The following is a 22,789-nucleotide window of genomic DNA, read 5'->3' on the forward strand; positions in this document are numbered from 1 at the left end:
CCAGGGAATTTCAGAAGAAAATCAGCCTGTATTTTATAGATTATGGCAAAGCCTTTGACTGTGTGAATCATGGAAAGTATGGATAGTGTTAAAAGAAATGGGTGTGTCACAACACCTGATTATTTTGATGCACCTGTACTCTGAACAAGAAGCTACTGTCACAAAAGAATATAGAGGAACAGAATGGTTTCCAATTGGCAAAGGTATCAGAGAATGATGTATATTATCTTCCTATCTGTTCAAGCTATATGCAGAACATAGCAAAAGGAAAGCTGGGGGGATATAGTTAAGGTTATGTTGGATATTTTACAAAGGAATGTAATTAAAACCCCGGAATTGTTGTTACTATGTATGAACCTAGAAGACTTTGATAAAATGGACAGAGTTATGGTATTTTATATGATTACGGCGGCCAGAATGTGTTATGCCCAGTTGTGGAAGACTCAGGAGATACCATCTATGGAAGATTGGATTTTGAAAGTTCTGAATATGGCAGAAATGGACAAACTAACGAAATTGAAAGAACAAGAAGTATTGGAATATACATTAAGTTGGGAAAAATTCAAGAAATATGTGGAGAAAAAGTGGGACATGAAGGGGAAATTGTGGTCTTTGGATAGTTGTTAAGGGGGAGATAGAACTTTACTTAAGGTTAAAAGGGGGTATATTTTACTGTATCTTATTGGATTAGTATAAAGTTATAGTATTATAGTATTATAAAGTTAAGAGTAAGATAGTGTATTCATATGGGAAGTAATAAGGTTGAATCATAAGGCTGAATAGGTAATAGGGAGTATATATAATATTTTTGTGATGTATTAGAAGCAATAGATTTATAATATAGATAATAGGTATTTAAGGATTAGTATATTATATATATATATATATATATATATTAGTTAGTATATGTACCCATTATATACTTATATATTTTGTATACTCTTAAGTTAGATAAGTATTATATTGATATAGTTAATACAGTTAAATAGACTAGATTAGTATGTATTATATAGATATATATTATACATATTATTATAGATTTTAAGAATTTATAGTATATATTCTTTAGGTTAAGTTAGGTATGGAAAACTGTTGGGAGTCACTAGATAAGGGAGGGGGGAAAGGATGGGGAAAATGTAATGGGGTGGGAAATGATAATGATTATCATGTTTATGTTTGTTAATTTTTTTTTTAAAAAAAGGAAAGCTGGATTAGATTTAGAAGAAGGTGGAGTGAAACTTGGTGGAAGGAACATTAACAATTTGAGATATGCAGATAACACGATGTTACTGGCAGAAAACAGTGAAGACTTGAAATGACTTCAGTTACAGGTTACAGTAGAAAGCGCCAAAGCAGAATTACAGTGGAACATCAAGAAGACAAAAGTAATGACTACAGAGGAATTATGCAATTTTAAGGTTGACAATGAAGAAATTGAAATCATTAAATATTTTCTATTCCTTGGCTCAAACATCAACCAAAAGGGAGACTACAGCCAAGAAATCAGAAGAAGATTGAGACTTGGAAGAGCAGCCTTGAGGGGACTAGAAAAGTTCCTTAAGGATAAGGATGTCTCTCGGGGACCAAGATCAAGATAATTTATACTACGGTATTCCCCATTACGATGTATAGATGTGAAAGTTGGACAATGAAGAAAGCTGACAGGAAGAAAATTGCTTCATTTGAAATGTGGTGCTGGAGGAGAGTTTTGTAGATACCATGGACAGCCAAAAAGACAAATCAAGCCTGAATTCTCCCTAGAAGCTAACATGACAAAACAGAGGCTATCATACTTTGGTCACATCATGAGATAACAAAACTCTTTGGAAAAGTCAATAATGTTAAGAAGAGTTAAAGACAGTAGGAAAAAAGGAAGACCCAAAGTGAGATGGCTTATTTCCAGAAAGCGATTATGTAGACCCTGTAGCAACAGGCTGCTTCCCTGATTTTTTAGCTAAACCACTAACAATGCAAAGTTCTTTGTCTGACCTCCTCTGTCTTCTGATTCAGATTGCAAAACTGCAACAATGTCATTTGTCTGCCCCTCTCACTACCTGAAAGGAGCCCTCTTCCATAGGCAAAAGAGATTGATTTCTAGTCATTAGCTGCAATTCATGGAGTATCTCTATTAGAAAGCACCTTCAGCTTAATGAAGGATAGTCAGAATGGTCATCCAGAAATTTTGATGATATATAGACCACCACTCTACCCATGTCCTGCTCCAACAGCTTCACTCATCTGAGCAGAGCCTTCTACAGGTGCCACACTGATGATGGGCAAAATCAACAACTGCCCATACAGATTCCTTCTCTGTAGTGGCCCCCACTCTGTGGAATTACATGTCTGAGGAGGTCAGGAAAGCTCTCATTTTCGTGGCATTTTGCAAACTATGCAAAACAGAGTTGCTTAGGAGAGCCATTTTATTAAAGAAATCATGCCACACTGTAACAGCTTGGTCCAGCAAAATGCATTGTATCTCTGCATATGTAATATCACACTGTACATTGTTTAACATGTTGTGTTAAATACTTACGTTTTGGTCAGATGGCAGATCTGTTACAAATTTCTACAATCCTAGTCTTATTACATTGCTATTATTAGATGAATTGTTGTATTGATTGTATTAATCCTACACTGTATAACCCACTGTCAATCTCAGTGAAAAAAGTAGACTATAACATAAATAAATATTACAGAATAGATTTTTATTTATCTCAGGCCAAGAAAAATTAGTGGAACTCAGTATCTATTCTTTAAGAAGTTAACATAAATACTCATAATGCTAGGTAAGGTAAAAAAAATTATTGTGTCTATGATTTCTGTTAACATATAGTTGTTATTTTTGCCTGGTGAGTATGATCTTTCTGAAAAGACCTAAACATCTGGATCATTGGCATAATAGTAAGTAGAAACGAAAGTTGCATACAGTGTCTGTGTGGTACATTCTAGTCTTATGTGGAAAAAATGACAACCTGGTGCCATAGCGCCAACACATATTCTAAGGAGATTGGAACAAAAATTATAACTAAAACATAGTGGCTTTGGAAGGCCAAGTGGTTATGTAGTCACTGTTGTTTCATTTTGGACAGCTTTATTCACCTTTCTCAGCAAGGTAGTGTCTCTCTTTGGTCTAGCTTTGCAATTTACCCTTCTGCCATCACAGCAAAATTCTCTGTAAGGCAAATACTTTATTATAATAATGTCAAAATAATGACTGCGGTACAGATCATGAGCTGCTAATATAAACAATTAGAATAAAGCTGAAGAGAAATAATAAAAGAATTGTAGTGCCAAAATACAATCTAAAGGATATTCCTGAAGAATTATCCATGTAAGGAATAGATTTTCAATACTAAATTTAATAGATTGTGAACCAGAAGAACTATGGGCTGAAACCAGAGAGATTATCAAGAAAGAATGTGCAAAGACTATTCCTGTAGCCAAAAGAAAGGAGAAGCCTAAATGGATGACTGAGGAAACTCTTAACATTGCTAAAGACAGTCAGGAAGCAAAACCTGACAGAAATAGAGTCAGAATTCTAAATACAGCTTTTCAGCAATTTACATGTGGAGACAAAGAAATCTATTGTAATAACCAGTGCAAAGAAATAGAAGAGAACAACAAAAAAGGAAGAATAAGAGATCTGTTCCACAAGATCTGAGAAATCAAAGGAAAATTCAAGCCACAGCTTGGGATGCTGAAAGATCAACATGGAAATACAGTATCTAATCAGGAGAAAACAAAGGAACAATGGAAACAGTACATCATAGAAGAGATGAAAGGATGACAGATACCTTTGAAGAAGAATCCTTTGATGAAGAACCAGAAACCTTAGAAAGTGAAGTAAAAGCTGCACTCAAAGCAATTTGAAGAAACAAAGCACCTGGAGTAGATGGAATACCAACAGAGCTATTTCAAGCTACAGAAATGGAATCTACCAAAATCTTAACAAAAATCTGTCAACAAATACGGAAAACAAAACAATGGCCCACAGACTGGAAACTTTCAGTCTATATTCCAGTTCCAAAAAAAAGAGATGCCAAAGAGTGCAGCAACTATTTGACTATCATGTTAATTTCCCATGCAAGCAAAGTGATGCTCAATATTCTACAGCAAAGACTCTTACCATATATGGAACAAGAAATGCCAGATGTTCAAGCTGGATTCAGGAAAGGAAGAAGCATTAGAGATCACATGGCAAATTTACGATGGCTAATGGAGCACACCAGGGAATTTCAGAAGAAAATCAGCATGTCTTTTACAGATTACAGCAAAGCTTTTGATTGTGTGGATCATGAAAAGCTATGGATAGTGTTAAAAGAAACGGGGGTGCCACAACATCTGATTGTTTCAATGTGCAACCTGTACTCTGCACAAAAGGCTACTGTTAGGACAGAATATGGGGAAACAGAATGGTTTACAATTGGCAAGGGCGTCAGACAAGGATGTATATTATCTCCCTACCTGTTCAACTTCCACAGAGCATATCATAAGGAAAGCTGGATTAGATCTAGAAGAAGACGGAGTAAAAATTGGGGGAAGGAACATTAACATTAACACCACGTTACTGGCAGAAAATAGTGAAGACCTGAAACAACTACTGATGAAGGTTAAAGGAGAAAGTGCCAAAGCAGGATTACATCTGACCATCAAGAAGACAAAAGTAATGACTATTGAGGAGTTACACAATTTTAAAGTTGACAATGAGGAAATTGAAATTGTCCAAGATTTCTGTTCCTTGGCTCAATCATCAACCAACAGGGATATTGCAATGAGGAAATCAGGAGATTGAGACATGGAAGAGCAGCTGTGAGGGAGCTAGATAAGATCCTTAAAGATAAAGATCTTTATCTCTGGAGACCAAGATCAAGATAATCCAAACTATGGCATTCCCCATTACTATGTATGGATGTGAAAGTTGGACAGTAAAGAAAGCTGACTGGAAGAAAATTGATTCATTTGAAATGTGGTGCCGGAGGAGAGTTTTGCGGATACCACGGACAGCCAAAAGGACCAAAAAGTGGATACTAGATCAAATCAAGCCTGAATTCTCCCTAGAAGCTAAAATGACAAAACTGAGGCTATTGTACTTTGGTCACATCATGAGAAGACAAGATTCTCTGGAAAAGTCAATAATGCTAGGAAAAGTGGCAGACCCAAAATGACCCAAGACCCAAAATGAGATGGCTTGATTCAGTAAAAGCAGCAATGTCCTCCAGTTTGCAAGATCTGAGCAAGTCTGTTAATGATAGGACATTTTGAAGGTCTCTTATTCATAGGGTCGCCATAGGTCGGAGGCGACTTGACAGCACATAATACACACAATGTGTTTGGTTAGCTTCAAAAGATTGCCCTAAGTCATGAGGTGGTTTCCTTTTCCCCATAAAAACAATTAGCATCCTTTAATATTTACAGTTAGTATGTTAGTTTATTCTCTTCTGTCTTTTCCATTGGTATTGTGACATTATACTGGTAGTTACAGTGATCATACCTAATCAGTTTTATAGAAATATGTGCCCTCCCTCCAGTAAATAGCATCTTTCAGGAAACATTCAAATTGAGAAATTTTCATGGATGAGGCTAATTCCCATGTAAATACACATAGGACTGTAGCCTTAGAAATGCAACTTCACCTCTGCAAGGAAACCCTTCTGCAATAACTTTTTGACTTAGTTCTGTTCCGTGCATTACTATCAGACTATCTGTATTCTCATTTTATATCTAGTACTTATGGTGACTTTCAGACAAAAAAATTTTGATCTTCAGTACCAGTGCTACATTGTTTCTTCAAGTAGGCTGTTTTAGTTATTCCAGTGGAAGCAGATCAATATAGCAGCACTTTGTTCTTACAGTAACTAACATTTTTATAGAATTCGCAAAAAAGAAAACAAAAGGCAGGTAAAATGAATTTTGAGATAAGCAGCTTTGATCAGGAAGGAAATGGATGTAAACAAACATTCTGTGAAACAAGCAAAATTTTTTTTTAATAATATTTTGCATAAATGAACTATTACCACTAGAGGACAATGTTGAGTTATTAAAGTGTCCACTTTTGCTTGACTCAGGTAAGACTTAGGATAACTGTGAGAATAAATAAACTGGATAAGTACTCAGTATAGATTTTTTAAACCATAGATATTTATTGTGTAATAATTGAAACCCCGTTAACTAGGCTGTCTTCACTTTAAAATATAAACACAACCTTGTATTTTCCATTAATGGTTAGTGATTAGGGATACCTCATGGTCTATCTTACGGTAATATCTTTTTATCCACCCCTTCCTCCAAGAAGCTTAGGGTAGCATATATGGTTCTCCCATGCACTTATTCTCACAACAGTCCAGAGAGAGAGAGAGATTGACTCTCTCTATTGCACATACTGCTTGTATTTAGCATATACAGGCATGTAGCTGCATGTATAAAAATAGAATATGTTAATAACTGCACATATAACAAGATTGATAGATTTAAAGCACAGCTGCCCATTCCAAAATTGACCCTATAGAAACCCCAAACTGCTTCTTAAAATCATAAGGTTAGGCAGATGTGATCTCACCCTTGAACATAGGAACAAGCCACAGCCATGCTTAATGTAGAGATTCCTCACATCTCCTACTCACAGTCTCTCTTCTTCGTTACGGTATTGCAACTGAAGCATCCTATTTCTCTTGCATTGATATTTACATTGACATGTCCATGAGCAGCCCCTTAATGTGCACATGTTGCCCATCCATGTCCCCAGTGATAACGACTAGCCATGCGAAGTTCCCAGTAGATGCTTCCTGAGTCACTGCAAGGCCAACCAAGCACTGCTGACCCCAGGCCACAGCATCTCTTCTCTCACGTCTGGTTTTCAGCTGCTCCTTTTCTGAGGAAATGCACTGGCTGCAGCATCAGACCAGCCCAGGGTGCACCACTATACCACTAGCTTTCCGTCCCCCATCCCATCTAAGAATATGGAGATTGTTAGCAATCAGACCCCTTCCTCATACTAAAAGGGCAGTTTATGGATATGAAATATCATAAATCCTTTGCCTTAAGTCCCAGACACTGCCTGGTGCCAGGCAGTGTGGATGCCAGCTGGCCTGGAGCCTGGAAAGTTACCAAGGAAATGACTGACTGAATGTCCCCCATGCCCTGGAGAGTAGCAGAGATAATGAGGCTTCCTGAAGAGACTCCTAGCGTAATCCCATCTACACCCTTCCATGCTTCTCATCCAGCTAACCTAATCAGGCTATTCAGTGAACCTGATAGCCTTCCTGTCTAACCCTTACCAGGTCATTAAGCAATATTTTTACCTATAGTCCAGCCCAGATAGTCATATCACACCTTTCCCAACTTATTGTTCCACCTCTGGGCAAAAGTATTCTTTTTGGAAAAGTAAAAGGTAAAGGTAGTCCCCTGTGCAAGCACTGAGTCATTACTGACCCATGGAGGGAAGTCGCATCACAACATTTTCTTGGCAGACTTTGTTACGGGGTGGTTTGCCATTGCCTTCCCCAATCATCTACACTTTACCCCCAGGAAACTGGATACTCATTTTACCGACCTCAGAAGGATGGAAGGCTGAGTCAACCTTGAGCCAGCTATTTGAACCTGGCTTCCGCCAGGATTGAACTCAGGTCATGAGCAGAGCTTGGGCTGCTGTACTGCAGCTTACCACTCTGCTGCACTGGGCTCTTTTTGGAAGCAAGTATTCTTTTTGGATGTCAGTTTTGCTCCAGGCTACATTTTGCTCTATAACTGGGCTGCCCAGGCATGTGCTCAGTGTGTCTGTATTCTGGATCCAAAACACCCACCCTGAAGTTTGCTTGAGCCAGCGTGAAGTGCTGGTTGTTTTGCTACTGTTCCCATGGACCTCTACTCCCCTCTGAGGCTGGTAAATATCACCCTTCTCCTGAAATTGCTTTCCCATTTCCTCACTGTTTTCCTAGTTAGCTCTGTGTGTATGCTGTGTGTGATTTTCTGTGTGTTTGCCTTTTACCACTCTGTAAATAAAGAAACCTTTCCTGTAGAACATCTGCCTGTTTATTTGAGAGTTCTATAGGAGAGTAATCCTAATATACATAGGTGTAAATTTTCCTGTTTATCCCCTCTCGTTGCATCTCCTTGAATGCTAATTCCCCCAACTCACAAGGAAATCCCCCATTAGGGTAACATGTCCACTGGGATGGCTCATCCATACCTGGTTGCCCGGGGGATTCCTTGATGCCCAGGGATTGGAGGGTGACCCACCTGGTCTCCATGGATCATTTTGAAGAGGTGAGGGGGCAAAGATGCCCCATGACACCAGTGGAGAAGGTCAGGGTGACAGAACCTGGGGGAGCAATGGAGCAGCACATTACTTGGAGGGATTCATGCAGGCTCATGGCCATACCCTGCACCCAAGGCCACTTCATCTCCATCCTTGTCAATTCCTACCACAAGAAGGAACATCAGTGAGTGGTCGCTGAGCTGCCCCTGGTAGGCCACAATGGCGTCAACAGCCCAAGAAGAAGAAGAAGAAGATGCCGCCGCTGCCTGCTGCCGCCACCATTGACTCACAACCAGTCCTTGTGACCCCTTCAGTGGGGCATTTTAGGCATGAGATGAACAGAGGTGGTTTGCTCATTGCCTTCCTTGTGTAGCAGCTCTGGTCGTCTTTGGTGGTCTGCTATCTAAGTATTGACCATGGCCAATCCTGCTTACTTCCCAAGCCCTGTCGAGTTTGGAGCACTTTCTCTACCTTGGTCAAGTTAGGTTGTTGGTGGAGAATCTTCTTTGCCCTTTGGGCCTGGTTCAACTATGGCAGCATGCCACAGGTGAATAGAGGGGCAGGCACTGTGGAAACCTCTAGACTGTGAAAAGTATCCCCACCCCCAATGGTTACAGAATGGACATGGGAGGGGCTGTGGCTCAGTGGCAGAGCACCTGCTTGTCATGCAGAAGGTCCCAAATTCAATCCCCAGCATCTCCAGTTAAAGAATCTGACAGTAGGTGATGTGAAAGACCTCTGCCTGAGACCCTGATGTTCCACTGCCAGTCTGAGTAGCAAATACTGACTGTGATGGACCAGTAGTCTGATTCAGTATAAGGCAGCTTCTTGTGGGTCTTGTGTGGGCAGCAGCTAGGTACTTCCAGGCTATGGACCTCACTTCATGGGGATAATGGTAGGCGATGAAGTTTGGTGTGGGGAAGCAGCATAGGTTCCAGGGTGTGAGGAGACCCCCACCCAGATCCATGCTTCACTCCCCCCAGCCACCAGATGACCCACTAGGATGGAGGCGCCCTTTCCAGGGATGGAGGCACCCCTGCCAGGGATCCGGCAATGCACCTCTTGCCCACTCTGTACATCTAAGTGATACCACAGGAGGCACCTTGCCAGTGCACCTTGATACACCTTGATGAGTGCATCAGCACCCTGCAGCTCTCAAATGACACTTGCCAAGAGCAGTTCCACCTCAACAGGATGGTCATCCAAGCCCTCTTTGATGAACTTTGATGAACTGCAGGGCCAAGCACCTGCCACCAAAGCCATACCCATTCTGCAGAAAATGCTGTTGTCCTCTGATTCCTCAGCATGGGCTTGTTCAAAGTAGTGGTGGCCAGGGTGCTGGAGGTGTCTCAGTTCTTGACAAGCTGCTGCCTCTACAGTTTTCTGGATGCTGTGCTGCTGTGCCTGTAAGAACATGTGAGCTTCCTCACAGAGGAATTGGAGCTGGCCTCCATCCATGCCTGGTTGTCCACCTACAAGCTTCCTGAACGTCATGGGAAATATAGACTGCACCCATATTGAACTCATAGCTGCCCGGGACAAGCCACAGGTCTACTGCAAGCAAATCTACATCTGCAGCTTGAACGGGCAGGTCAGCTGTGGCCATCAGGGCATTCTCATAGACCTCATGGCTAAGTTCCTGGGCATCATTCATGATGCACAGATCTTCACCACACCTGGCATTAGCTGCCTGGCTGGAGACTGGATCAGTGCCCCCGCTGGGGGGGAGGAGGCCCCAGAAGGCTGTCTTCCCATCACAGATGACAAGGGCTACCCCCCCCCCACTCCTGTACTCGATCACACAATATGCCAGGGATGAGCCAGTGGACTGTGCTGCTTACATCCAGGCACATCATCAGACCCACTTGGTCACTGAGTGGGCATTCAGCCAACTAAAGGTATGCTTCTGTTGCCTGCATCACAGGGGCCACAGTGACAGTGTCAGAATATCTGGAACATCACCAATTGTGAGCGGGTCCGGGAACACACACAGTGGCAGGGACAATGATACAGGGCAGTCCTTCTGGCAGCCCCTGAGGGTACCTTGGCAACTCTGGCCCATGTTGCTAGTCCATGGTTCAGTGCCAGTGGTCATGTGAATAGATGCAGCCCCTGTCCAGGACTGTGGCATTGCCACAAGCCCCCATGTGTCCTGCATGGCACCATGGGCCCTTTCCCCATATAATGTCTCCCCTGTCTCCCAGCCTCACAGCAGTGATGGACCAGTCTGCATCCACCTCCATGGATGCACTCCATGCGGTCCAAGGTGAGACCATCTCCAACAGTGAAGAGAGGGCTGAGGCAACCATGGCCTTGGAAGGTGTTGTCAAGGGCTACAGTTTTGAGCCAGCAGGGCCCACGGGGCTTATGCCAGAGGTGGAAGCCATCATTCATGAACAGTGGCTCCTCAGCTGGGACCAGCAGTGAATCCAAGGCATCCATAAAAGCCATGCAGCCTTGGACCAGAATGTGATGTGCCCCCTGGCCCTCCCTAGTCCATCCCATTGAGGGAATGCCCTGTGAGAGCACAGGGGGCTGGCTATTCAGTGGTCCACAAGTGGACTGTATCAGGTGCCCAGCCACTCATATCCTGTGGCCTGGATGGGGGCAGATGGGGGCAGAACTGACCACGATCTATCCAGCATCCATTCCTCCCCCAGGCACATTGCTCATGGCCATACTGGCAGTCCTGCATCAAATAGAGGCTCAGCTGGGTCAGACGGTAACTATCTAGCAGTGCCTTTGTGAGGAGAGTGGTCAGCATCCGAGTCCTCATGCATGAGATGGAGCAGCACATGTGTGGTCTCCTGGTGGCTGTTGCGGACCTGCCATGTGGCAGCTGGCCCATGGGTCTTGAGGATACAAGGAAACATCTGCACCAGCTCACTGGGGCTGTGGGCAGGTCCTCCTTGATGCACTGCCTGGAGAAGGGCACCATGGCAGCAGTAGCTGCCATGCTCTTACTGATTGGCCCGCCATTCCAACAGGCAACCTGTCCCACCATTCCACTGGGCCACCCCCTCATTGGTTTGCCAGTGTTTCTTATACTGTTGCTGTGAAGTGTTCAGAGTAAAGCATTCTGAGCAATGTTTATAGTTTATTTAGAGTCGTGTTCTGTGTCCTATGTCATGGAGTGGGCCCTGCCTAGCCCAGTCCCAGGCTACGTCCACCCCATGGGCTTAGTGTCCCCAAGGGGGCCAGGGTTGTGTCACATGGCTGATAGCTTAGGAGTTTGATGGATGCTTCCAGGGGTACTGTGCAGGTCCTCAAGCTGCCATGGATGTTTCTGGATGCCAGCTGCTCTCCTGCATGTGAATAGATCACAGATGGTTCTTCTTGTGGGAGGACATCAACAGTGGTGCATCTGACCACCAACGCATACACACCTGCATGGTTCAGAGGCCATCTGTACACCCCAGCTGGGCTGCGGTGGATAGCATTCCCAGCTCTTTGTTGGGAATATCCTGGGGAATGGGGTGAGTGGCCAGGGGAGGGTGGGATTTGGGGCTGGAGTTCAGCAGGGATGTGATTTTTAAATTTTTTATTTAACAAAATGTATATCTCGTCTTTCTGCCCTCAGAAGGGCCACCAAAGAGGCTAGCAAATTAAAGCATACATAATAAAATAGCATTATAAAACCTTTAAAATAAACTATTAAAACAGTTAAAACCAGAATTTTAAGAATGTACAAAGATGCACAAATAAGAAAAACGTATAAAACAATTAAAACATTGGGCATGAAGGAGAAATCAATGAGGGTATGCCAAACAAGACAAAAAAAGTCTTCACCTACTGGTGGAAGATAGCAACAGAAGGGGACTGGCGAATCTTCTTGGGGAGAGAGTTCCAGAGTTTTACTGCCACAGGGTCCACCTCCATAAGTTGCTACTATCCCTAGGGGAGCTGATCACTGGGGGCTGGTGATTGGTTGCACTTCTGGGAGGATGCTGGGCCCCATAGTTGCTAACTATGGAAGCAGGGCATTGGATGTTGACCAAGTAGCCCCCCCCCAGGGCTCTGTTGGGATCTGGCCTCAGCTGTGAGTACAGCTCAGGGTGGCATGAAAGGGTCTGTGGTTGGCACCTGCCCCCCGCCCCAGCAGTCCAGCACTGTGCCACTATCTGCTGTGGCTGCTTGGGTGCAGCCTCAGCCCCTGCCTGGGAGAGTGTGGTGTACATTGAGGACCTGCAGGGGGGGGCTTGAACTGACATTATTTTTACTGGAGTGTCTATACTGTGGCCACTGTTCTGGGATTCTGCCATCAGGCACTGGCCTGGTGCCTTGGTTGCTCTGGGTTGACGTGCCTGTGGGAAAGATTCAAGGTGCACCCTTGAGGTGGGAGGGGCAGTCTCCATTGGGGGAATCAGGTCCTCTCAGGCTGCCAGCCCTTTGTGACTGCTTCCTCTGCTGCCCTGTCAAATGAATCATGCTGCCATACGGTGCATCCATTCCGCAAGTGTTTGAGCCAGCACTGTGGTGCAAGATGCTAAGTTCTGTGTACGCTGTGCCCCACAGCTTGGCATCTGGCCTGATCAAACACGGACTGGAAACTTGCCAGAAGCTGACATTGGCCAGAAAGGGGGTGGGGGTTCAGCAGGGGCCAATGGATGCTGGCTGTACTTCCTGTTAGCCTCCTGTGGTCTTTGGGGACCAAGTCTATGATAGCTAGTAGAGAGTGGTGGTCTTGGCCTCTAGAGTGCCTTTGTAGATTTTGCTATCATAACTCTGCACTGATGCTGGCAGGGGAGGTGTTTTTTCCAAGCTGGGATGGCTTAGGGAGCTGACTAACTCTTGCCATGCTACCAGGCCAGCCCTCTCCTCCACTGACACAGAAGGCTGTGAGTCCTCCCCCCCCCCCTCACCTCCCAGGGTTTGTGCTAAAACTCTTTAAGAGGGGGGCCTGGATAACTTGACGTTTTGTATAGAGGAAGTAAGCTCTCTGCCCAGGGCAATTTATATGTGGCCAGTGTTGCTGGGGAAAGAGAGATGTGGGTTGATTTGTCATGCCCAATCTCTCCAGCTATTTCTGTGGCATGTTACAGGTGTCCCATTTTGCCACATCAGTAGATGGAGTAAGGTACAGGGCAGGATTTTTGTTTTTCTTTTACTTTTTCATGTTGTTATTGCCTTGTTTTAACTTGATAAATAGTTTTCAGTTTCCAGTTTTCCATTTTTTATTTTTAGGTAGAAGAAGAAGAACCAACTGGTTTTATTCGTCTGGAAAAATTTCTTCCTATGATGACTAGAGTATTACTGGAAAGAAGGTAGGAGAGAAAATTTAAATTGTGCAAGTTGGGTCTAGTTATATGGTTGGTTTTAATTAAGATCTGTTCATAGTTGCATGGATAAAATGTTTTAGTGATAAAGAATAAATTTCATTGCAATGAAAAATTATAGATTTTTCTTTTAGAATATTTTTAGGCAAATGGAGAGGGAAGCAAACTGGGCCTATAGATACTACTGTACTTCTTATGCCTTACTGGTTTCATTTTTATGTCTTTCTAGATAAGTTAATTTAGATGAACTTCATTCATATGTCAATGTTTTTAAAATATATATATTATTTTCCTATTTATTTATTTGCTTACTTCTTTACACACCACATTTCTCCCCAGTGGGGATCCAGAGCAGCTTACATCATTCTCCCCTCCTTCATTTTATCCTCACAACAACTCTGTGAGGTAGGTTACCCAAGGTCACCCAGAACTTCCAGGGCAGAGTGGGGATTTGAACCTGAGTCTCTCAGATCCTAGTCCAAATTCAAACCACTACATCACATTCGTTTTGTGATTTTTGTGTCCTAATAGATGGATATGTACAGGGGCGGTGCAAGGGTTTTTGGCGCTTGAGGCCAGCCGGCCGGGCGCCCCCCCCCCATGCGTGCACAGTGCGCGTGCACCGGCCTGTGTGATGACGTCACACGTGACGTCATCATGGGAGCACGTGCACCGCCGCCGGCCCGATCACTGCAGTGGGTGGCTGTGACAGTGCACGGGTGGCCTCCGAGCTCTCCTGCTTGGTTGCCTGCACCGCTGCAGATGCCTGCCTGCAGTGGCTGCGCCCGGCCAGGGGCGTGTGCTGGTGGTGGTGGCGGCGTGTGAGGGATAGGAGGCTGCAGCTCTGTGGTGCGTGCTCCCGCCCCCCCGCGCCTCCTCCAGCGCTCCCTCCGGCACCCCACGCCTAAGGCCACCACCTACCTGGCCTCAAGGGTGCACCGGCCCTGGATATGTAGATGTAGATATGATTAATTTCAGATCATAACATTAATTTATTGGAAGGATATACTGTAAAAGTATCTAGCAGGTACAGTAAATGTACCTCACTAGTAGAGCAGAATTATTTTGTAAACCCTCAATAGTTTGTTGTTGTTGTTTGAAAATAGACTATATGGGCTTGGATTTAAATTTCACGTTAGCAATATTAAATTAAATTTTGCTGAAAAACTTTCTGAGGCAAATTTTTGAACAGATGATACTAGATATTGCCCGTACGTCTACATTTCAGTAAAAGAGTCTTGTCAAATTATTACAGAAGTCAAGTAACGCCTTACAGACTATGAGGTTTATTCCACTATGTACTCATGAAAGTGTATGCTGGAATAATTTTTTAGTCTTTAAGGTGCCTCTGATTTCTGCTTTATTTTATTGCTACAGATTAGCAGCAGATTTTGCTGCAGATAACCTCTGGGATTATTGTGATTATTGAAAGGTTCTTATTTCTAAAATGAAAGTCTATTCAGGAGTCATTTCTTATCATGCTAGCCTGTTCAATTAATCCCATATAGGCTGGGGCTAGTACTTGTTATTAAGTGTTCAAGCAAAGGCACCATCAAAGATACTGCTTTTTACTATTTACTTTTACTACTTTTTACTATTATGCAGTATGTTCCAGGGCAGAGTCCTGGTACTAAAAACAAATTTTGGGACAAAGCCAAATTTTGGGACAAAGCCTACAGGTTTGATTGTTCTTTTTTCACATTGCTTATTTTGGAATGTTACAACTGCTCATGCTGTCCTAAATAGCATGTTCCTGTACAGTTGTGATCATGGTTGTTTCTGGTAATATTGGCCAACTTATTTCAGAAAGTTTAGGGTCACATTATATATGATGTTGGAGTTCAGTGACTGGAAATCCAAAAGTGTTGTGTGGTCCTAAAACGCAGCTGTGGGGAGACCTGAAATGGATCAAAGCTACAGTACTGGGGAAGGGACAATTAACTCTTCTTTCTCTGTGCCCTTTATCCAATCAGAATTGCTCTCCCCCCCCCTCAAACCTGTGCTTGTTGTCTTTCCTTATAGGGACTTAAAAATAATTGGGGAGATGTATTTTCAGTCAGGGAAACAGTGCGGGGGTGGGGTGGGGGTAGAATGAATTACTCCTTACCCAGTGCAACAGCCTTACAAAGTGTCTTTGTAGCTGCTTCTTAGGACTATATAACAGGTTTGGCATTCCAGACTGAGTGGTTTGTTCCATCAGATAGCACATGACATGTGAAGCTGCTTATGCTTTAAAAACATGACACTAAGAGTCAAGCAACAAGTGACAGCGGCCATAGGTTCATTGTGTGGCCACCAATACCATTTTAAAAGCAGTTGTAATTCTCTAAAAATTGCCCCAGAGCTCTGATCCGGATCATGTGTTCAATGTGGTGGCCTTAGGAGTCCTTGTGCCCCGCCCCCATGCCTTGTCAGGTGCCAAAACAGCTCCTCATTGCTGTTTCAATACCTGAAAAGGTGCTGTGGAGACAGGGGACAAGAGCTTCTGGGAGCACTGTACCACATGCATGATCCAGATCCCTGTGGCAATTTTTAAGAACTGCAACTGCTTTTAAAATGGTGTTGACAGCCATGAGATGGACCTGTAATCGCTATCACTTGTAGTTTGGCTCTAAAATGAAGTGCCTTGCCTTGATGTTATACTGATGCCATAGACAGATATACTAGCCCAATTGGGTGGGGGATGGGGAGCAGTCCATTTTCCAAAGTAACCCTTCACATTTGTGTTACAGCACTATTAATTACTTTAATAATTTCAGATACCGACCAATTCCAGAAGATATTCTTTTACGTGCATTTGAGGTCTGTACCCCCCAAAAATCTATTAATGGGGAAAATATTTGGTAAACCTTGAGGCAATAGGAATAAAAATCAACCTTCTCTTATTTTTAGGTTTTAGATCAAAATAAATGTGGACATCTTACCAAAGAAGAATTGGTGAAGTACATGACTGAAGAAGGTAAAAATGTCTTCATTAAAATAAACTTTACATTTGAAAAAAATAAGGACAATTCTTTTTAGTATGGTACCATGCACACTGTGTGACAATACATATACACTGGGGATTAGCACTGGGAACACTGTTAATAATGGACAGATTACTACTTGCTCAGGTTTAGACTTACAGGGGTACCAAAACTCTGCAGGGATGGGGGATCGATTAAGATGGTCTGTCCCCATAGCAAGATGGATTCAACTGGTTTTCGGACAGCAGTGGGGGATTTTCCTGTTAATAGGGTTGTCGTTCCTGTCAATACCCTGGTTGACCTCGGGAATGAGGAAATGATGTTTGACACAATTGCTCTTAGACACCCTATCTCCTGTCTAAGTGCCCAGGGAGCCCCTTTTGCAGAGAGGCTTTAGGCAATGAAAGGCAGGGAAGAAGACTAGTTCAACAGTGGATAAGGACTTGGGATGAATCCAACAAGGTATGGGTTAGAGCTTATTTTAAAGGCTACTCTGGGCAGTGATGGCGGCAAAGAAACAATATCTCTCTGTTGCTATTGCATCTACACAGTGTAGACCTGAAGAACTGGTCCGGGTGGTCAAGGGTCTATTGGGTTCTGGCCTACAGGAAGAGATGGACCACTCTACAACTCACTGTGATAAGTTTGCCAAACATCTTGCAGATAAAATCTCTTACACTCATTCTGACTTGGACTGTACATTAGCAGTGACAAGATCAGATGGCTTCAGGATGCCAATTTGTCCAGTTGTGTGTGGTACCTTTCAGCTTGTCCAGTCTGAGGATGTGGACAGGATTCTTGGAAGTTTGAGACCTACCACCTGCTTGAACAACCCTTGCCACTCTTTCCTGCTTAAATCCACCACAGGGGAGCTGGCGGACTGGGTATGGGAGACAGTAATGCCTCCCTGAGAGAGGGGATGGTCACTCCTGCCTTGAAGTAGTCTGTCCACTCCTAAAGGGCAGTGGTCTGTACACTCCTAAAGAAACCACCTATGGGCCCAGGAGAGTTGAGTAACTACTGTTGAGTCTCAGATGTACCATTCCTCAGCAAGGTGATTGAACAAATAGTGTCTGGGCAACTTCAGGGATTCCCAGAGAAGCGGATTGTTTGGATCCATTCCAATCTGGTTTCGTACCTGGTCTCGGGACTGATATGGCCTTGGGGAATGACCTGTGCTGGGAGATGGATGGGGGAATGCAACTCTGTTAATTCTTCTGGACCTCTCAGTCATTTTCAATACCATTGATCATGGTATTCTTTTGGACTGCCATAGGTGTTGGGACTGAGAAGCACTGTTCTGTGGTGGTTTCAGTCCTACCTTGAAGATAAGTTTCAGAGTGTAGTACTGGGAGTCTGCTGCCTCACCCTTGGCCTCTTGCTTATAGGGTTCCACAAGACTCTAAAGGTCGTAAATGAGCAGGTTTGTAGCTTGCTGTTGGACTCTGATCTCCTGTTGATAAACGGGTGCCAGTGATGGCCAACGGTGCCTTTCATCAGCTCTGGCTGGTGAGCCAGTGCTGGACCTTCCTGGGTGGGAAAGATCTTGCCACTTTGGTGCATGCCTTGGTAACATCCAGATTAGATTCCTGGAACAGGCTCCATGTGGGGCTGCCTTTGAAGACTGTCTAGAAGCTTTAATTGATACAGAATGCTGAGTTGACTGGAATGTTGACTGGAGTGGGTCATAGGAACTGTATTACTTCAGTATTGTTCCATCTACACTGACTCCCAGTTTGCTTCTGGGCCCAATTCAAGGTGTTGGTCTTGATCTTTAAAACCTTATACAGCTTGGGACCAGCATATCTTAAGGACTGCCTTCTCCCATATGAACCTACCCATCAGTTCTGGTCATCTTGGAAGGCCTTGCTTTGAGTACTCCCACCATCTGAGGCTAGACCAGTGGCAACCTGAGAAATGGCCTTCTTAGCTGTGGTGTTTGCAGCTCCCTTCCCAGGGAGTTTTACCTGTCTCTCTCTGTCATTGTCTTCCGCCAGCAGTGAACTTTAGGTTTGTTTGGTGTACTCCCAGTAAACTCTTAGTGACTCTACTTCCTAGTTATATGTGTGTTTGTATATATGTTTTTAGTACATTTAAATACACATTTAAAAATTTATTTTAATGTTTTAATTATCTGTTGTTTGCCACATTGGGGATGCTGTTTTTGGTGGAAAGACAACAGAAAATGTTTTAAATAAAAAACAAATAAGTAAAAGTTTCACATGGGTAGCCATGTCAGTCTGCAGTAGAAGGGCAAGAGCAAGTAGAAGAGAAAGATTTGAGTCCGATAGCACCTAAGAGACCAACAAGATTTTCCAGGATATAAGCATTTGAGAGTCAAGCTCCCTTCGTCAGATACAAGTAGGAATGGAATTCCTGTTTATTGCAATGGAATTCCTACTTGCATCTTGAGAAGGGAGCCTTACTCTCAAAAGTTTTTACCCTGGAAAATGCAAATTTTGCTCTTGTTTACTAATGCACAGGTGACATTGTCCTAAAAGTCCAATGTTGTTGAATAATTTCCAAATGTCTTCTGCCCCCAATGTGCATCCAGGGTGGAATTTCCCCCCAGGTTATTTCTAGATAGTTTTAAGCCTCATTTATTTTAACATAACCATAGGTTCATTCAGACTTTTGTGATAGGAAGCTTGTATTTGCCACTTCAGAGTATACACATATAAAGGAGCCATGCTTTCTAATGAATATGCCTGTGTAAAACACACTTTTAAACATATGTATTTACCACATTCAGCCAATATACTTACAGATGATCATATATAAAATAGTATATACATTTTGATGCTATATGAAGCAGATATCAAATAATTATAGATATTAATGATGTAATGAAAGATCAAAGTATATTTCCTTATAGTTTGGGGAAAAATCACACCAAGAAGATTAAGCAGTAGAAAATATAATGTTCTAAATATTCTTTCTGTTTCAGGTGAACCTTTTACACAGGAAGAAATGGAGGAAATGCTCTCTGCTGCTGTAGATCCAGAAACAAATACTGTGCGCTACAAAGATTATATTACAATGATGGTTGTGGATGAAAGCTAAGCATTTCATAATGTATAAGTCTGAACCTTCTGCCTGTTGCATGTAAACTAATTTTCACTAGAGTTATGCTGTATTTGCTATGTGATTGCTGCATAGTCAGACTTTTAAAGGCTAATGTTGAAATCATTTATCTGTGGAAATATTGTCCTTTTTCCTTAGTAAATAAAAGATTTTTAAAAGGTAGTGGATAAAATTATGAATCTGTTTGGAAAAGAAGTTGGAAAAAACTATGATAAGACATGTAGTATTCAAGGGATAAATTTAGAAAACATTTTGAGGACAAAAATAAGTAAATTATTTAATGAATTCAGATATAGGCAAAGAAGCAAATATTTGATGATATAGCTAATATTTTGAATTGTAAATCATATTTCATTTTTAAACTGCACCTTATTTTTGTTCAGTGTAGGCTTGTGAATTTTTTTTAAATTAGCTGTTCAGGAAGTTCTGTGAAATGCTGCTCAGAAGTCATAAGGAAACTAGTTGTTTATTAAGTCCAGAAATCTGTGGAGGAGATTTTGTTGCAACTATTTTCTGGAAACTAAAAGCAGAGCATTGGCAAGGATCCTTGACTTGAGAACACTTTTCCCCTATTGTTTCAAGACAAGCTGTTGACTTTTAGGTATGTGTCACAAGGTCTCTCTTTACACATAGTAGGTTTTTAATCCATCCCAGGAAACTGGATTGCATCTAAGAAGTTTCTTCAAAATGAATTTTGTTTGTGCTGAAGGCCTGTTCAGAGATTACAACATCACAGTTTATTGTTGATTCTATTTATTATTTACCTAGAAGTAGTGGGGGGGGGGCTCATTAGGACTTGGGTCCCATTGTGCTAAAGGCTTTTAAAAACAAGTATGTTTGGAAACGTATATCTACCCACGTAGTTAGCAAACTACAATCAAAGTTGTAGATAAAGGCTGTAATCCTAAACACGATTATAAGGGAATAAATCCTTTAAGCTCAGTAGGGTTTACTTTTGAAAAAATGTTCTTAGGATTGTATAGAAGTGTGTGTTAGCACAAGACCTCTGCTGAATGGGCTCACAGAGAACAGAAACAAAGACCAATGAGATGATATCTTGTACAGAGTCATCTACCATTTGAAATGATGGAGGCATAAAATTATGAGTTATTTAGAAATCTCTTCTAAATGCCACTGTCTCCTTAGTCTTCTTGTCATTTCCCCCAGCTTTCCTAGCACTCCATCTTTTCCCTTTCCTACCAAGAGCAAAGAACCTCCTCTCCCAGTCTTGTGATGCTATATGATGCCTTACTTCAGTCACAGTATCTGAACTAGTTGTCAATATTCAATTATTGAAACTGTTAAAATATTCATGAATATTTCATGACATCAGCTGATGTCAAGGAAGAGGAGCATGTTATAAGGGAACTGCAGTTAGGAAGGTTTTTAGCCCATTACATTTATGAGATCATGAGGGAAGGACAATTTATCAATAAACACACATATAGAAGCCCTGTGCTCAAACCTTGCTATAATAATATTAAACATATATTGCATCTTTTGAGGATTTCGCATCTTTTGCATCTTTCAAAATGATATATCTATTTCCAAACTAGGCCATAGAGTGTGGATTATTTGAGCTGCAAACGGCTGTACCTAGTGTTCGTGGCTTTTTTTCGTTCATATTGCTGTTCATGCCCATGTCTAGCCATGACTCCTGGGTGCTCAAAAATTTTTAGTCAAGGTTATTGTTTACTTTTTCAGAGTTGCCTTCATTGATCCTACCAAGGAACGTTCCTTCTTATTCCTCTCAGAACCTCTATCTTGCCATTACTGAGTTGCTTTCCAAGGGAAGTATCCAGAGGGTACCCCAGAAGGAGTCTTCCCTGAGATTCTACTCACAATATTTTCTTGTGAACAGGAAGGATGGTGGAGTCTGCCCTGTCTTAGAACTCCATGGTTTGAATACGTTTATTAAAGTTGAGAAATTTTGAATGTTAACTCTATCTAGTGTGATACAGTACTTAGAACCAGTAATAGCTCTTAAAGATACATATTTTCATATTACCCTACACTCTGGGCACAGAAGTTACCTCAAGTTCCTATACAAAAATGAAACCTTCCAGTATACTGTCTTCCCCTTGGGTTAGCCTTGGCACCCCTTGTCTTCACCAAGTGTATGCCTGATGTTGTTGCTTTTCTCAGGTCGAAGGGGTGTTCTAACTACCCCTACCTAGATGATTGGCTCCTCATTGCCCTCTGAAAAGAACTGCTTTTAGAGCACATTGACATTACTATATGCACTATGTCATATTTGGTCCTCATGATTAACTGGAAAAAAATCTTTCCCTACACCTACCCAATCTATTCAGTTTATAGGGGCTAGGTTTGATGCTGTGGTAGGGAGGGCCTTCCTCCTGCTAGATTGGGCAGGATCACTCCAATCCCTCACTCTGCATTTCCAGAGTCCCTAAGTAGACTCCCTAAGTAGAGTGTTCCATCCACACCACGAGTGATTAATCAACATCAACTACATACATCCCATATTCCAAATGTGGGGATCCCCAGATGAGGATCTCTTTGCATCCTCCTCCAACACTAAGGCCAGAACCTTTTGTTCTTTGGCAGGCATGGCTCCCAACTCTATGGGGGACACTTTCCAAATCCCCTGGGACCAAGTCCTCTTCTATGCTTTCCTTCTGACAGCACTAATACCCAGTGTACTGTGCAGAATCCACCACTTCCAAACCCACTGTATCCTCATTGCATCCTTCTGGCCACACCAGGACTGGTTTCCTACCCTGTGGGCCATATCCCAGGGACACTTGGTATACCTGCCAAACATACCAGACCTCCTTCACAGGGGCCACATCCTCCACCACAATATATCCACCCTCAGGTTCACAGCATGGCTACTGTTCCCCAGACTTCCTCCTCGAAGGAAGTAGCCCTGATTATATTGAAAGCTCACAAGCCCTCCATAAGGTCCTCCTATGGACATAGGTGGAACCACTTTGTTACCTGGGTGGCCAGCACTACACATTCTCCCTTCTTATGCCTGCTGATTCTTATCTTTGAGTATTTATTATCACTACTAAAACAAAGATTAATTGTCTCCTCAATTAAGGTCCATCTAGCAATCATCTCTTCATAAATTGATAGATGGCAAGACAGTTTTTCCCACCATGTTTCTAAACAATTTCTTAAGGCATATTTAACACATTTCCTCCCAGAATGTCCCCAGTGTCATAGTGGAGCCTTTCACTTGT

The 22,789-nt window shown here is 42.5% G+C and overlaps 1 protein-coding gene across 1 annotated transcript in view; it reads left to right on the forward strand.

Annotated features, from left to right (window-relative positions):
• The window catches only part of EFCAB2 (EF-hand calcium binding domain 2), a 59,702-nt gene extending 39,970 nt beyond the window's left edge, over positions 1 to 19,732 (forward strand). Inside the window, exons 4-7 of the mRNA XM_054981154.1 lie at positions 13,439 to 13,518; positions 16,290 to 16,332; positions 16,423 to 16,489; positions 19,444 to 19,732. Of these exons, the coding sequence (XP_054837129.1) occupies positions 13,439 to 13,518; positions 16,290 to 16,332; positions 16,423 to 16,489; positions 19,444 to 19,559 (306 nt within the window). The 3' untranslated portion in view covers positions 19,560 to 19,732. The remainder of the gene's footprint in view (positions 1 to 13,438; positions 13,519 to 16,289; positions 16,333 to 16,422; positions 16,490 to 19,443) is intronic.
• Positions 19,733 to 22,789: the final 3,057 nt, after the last annotated feature.

This window comes from Eublepharis macularius, chromosome 1 (assembly GCF_028583425.1).
Source record: "Eublepharis macularius isolate TG4126 chromosome 1, MPM_Emac_v1.0, whole genome shotgun sequence".
Taxonomy (NCBI): domain Eukaryota; kingdom Metazoa; phylum Chordata; class Lepidosauria; order Squamata; family Eublepharidae; genus Eublepharis; species Eublepharis macularius.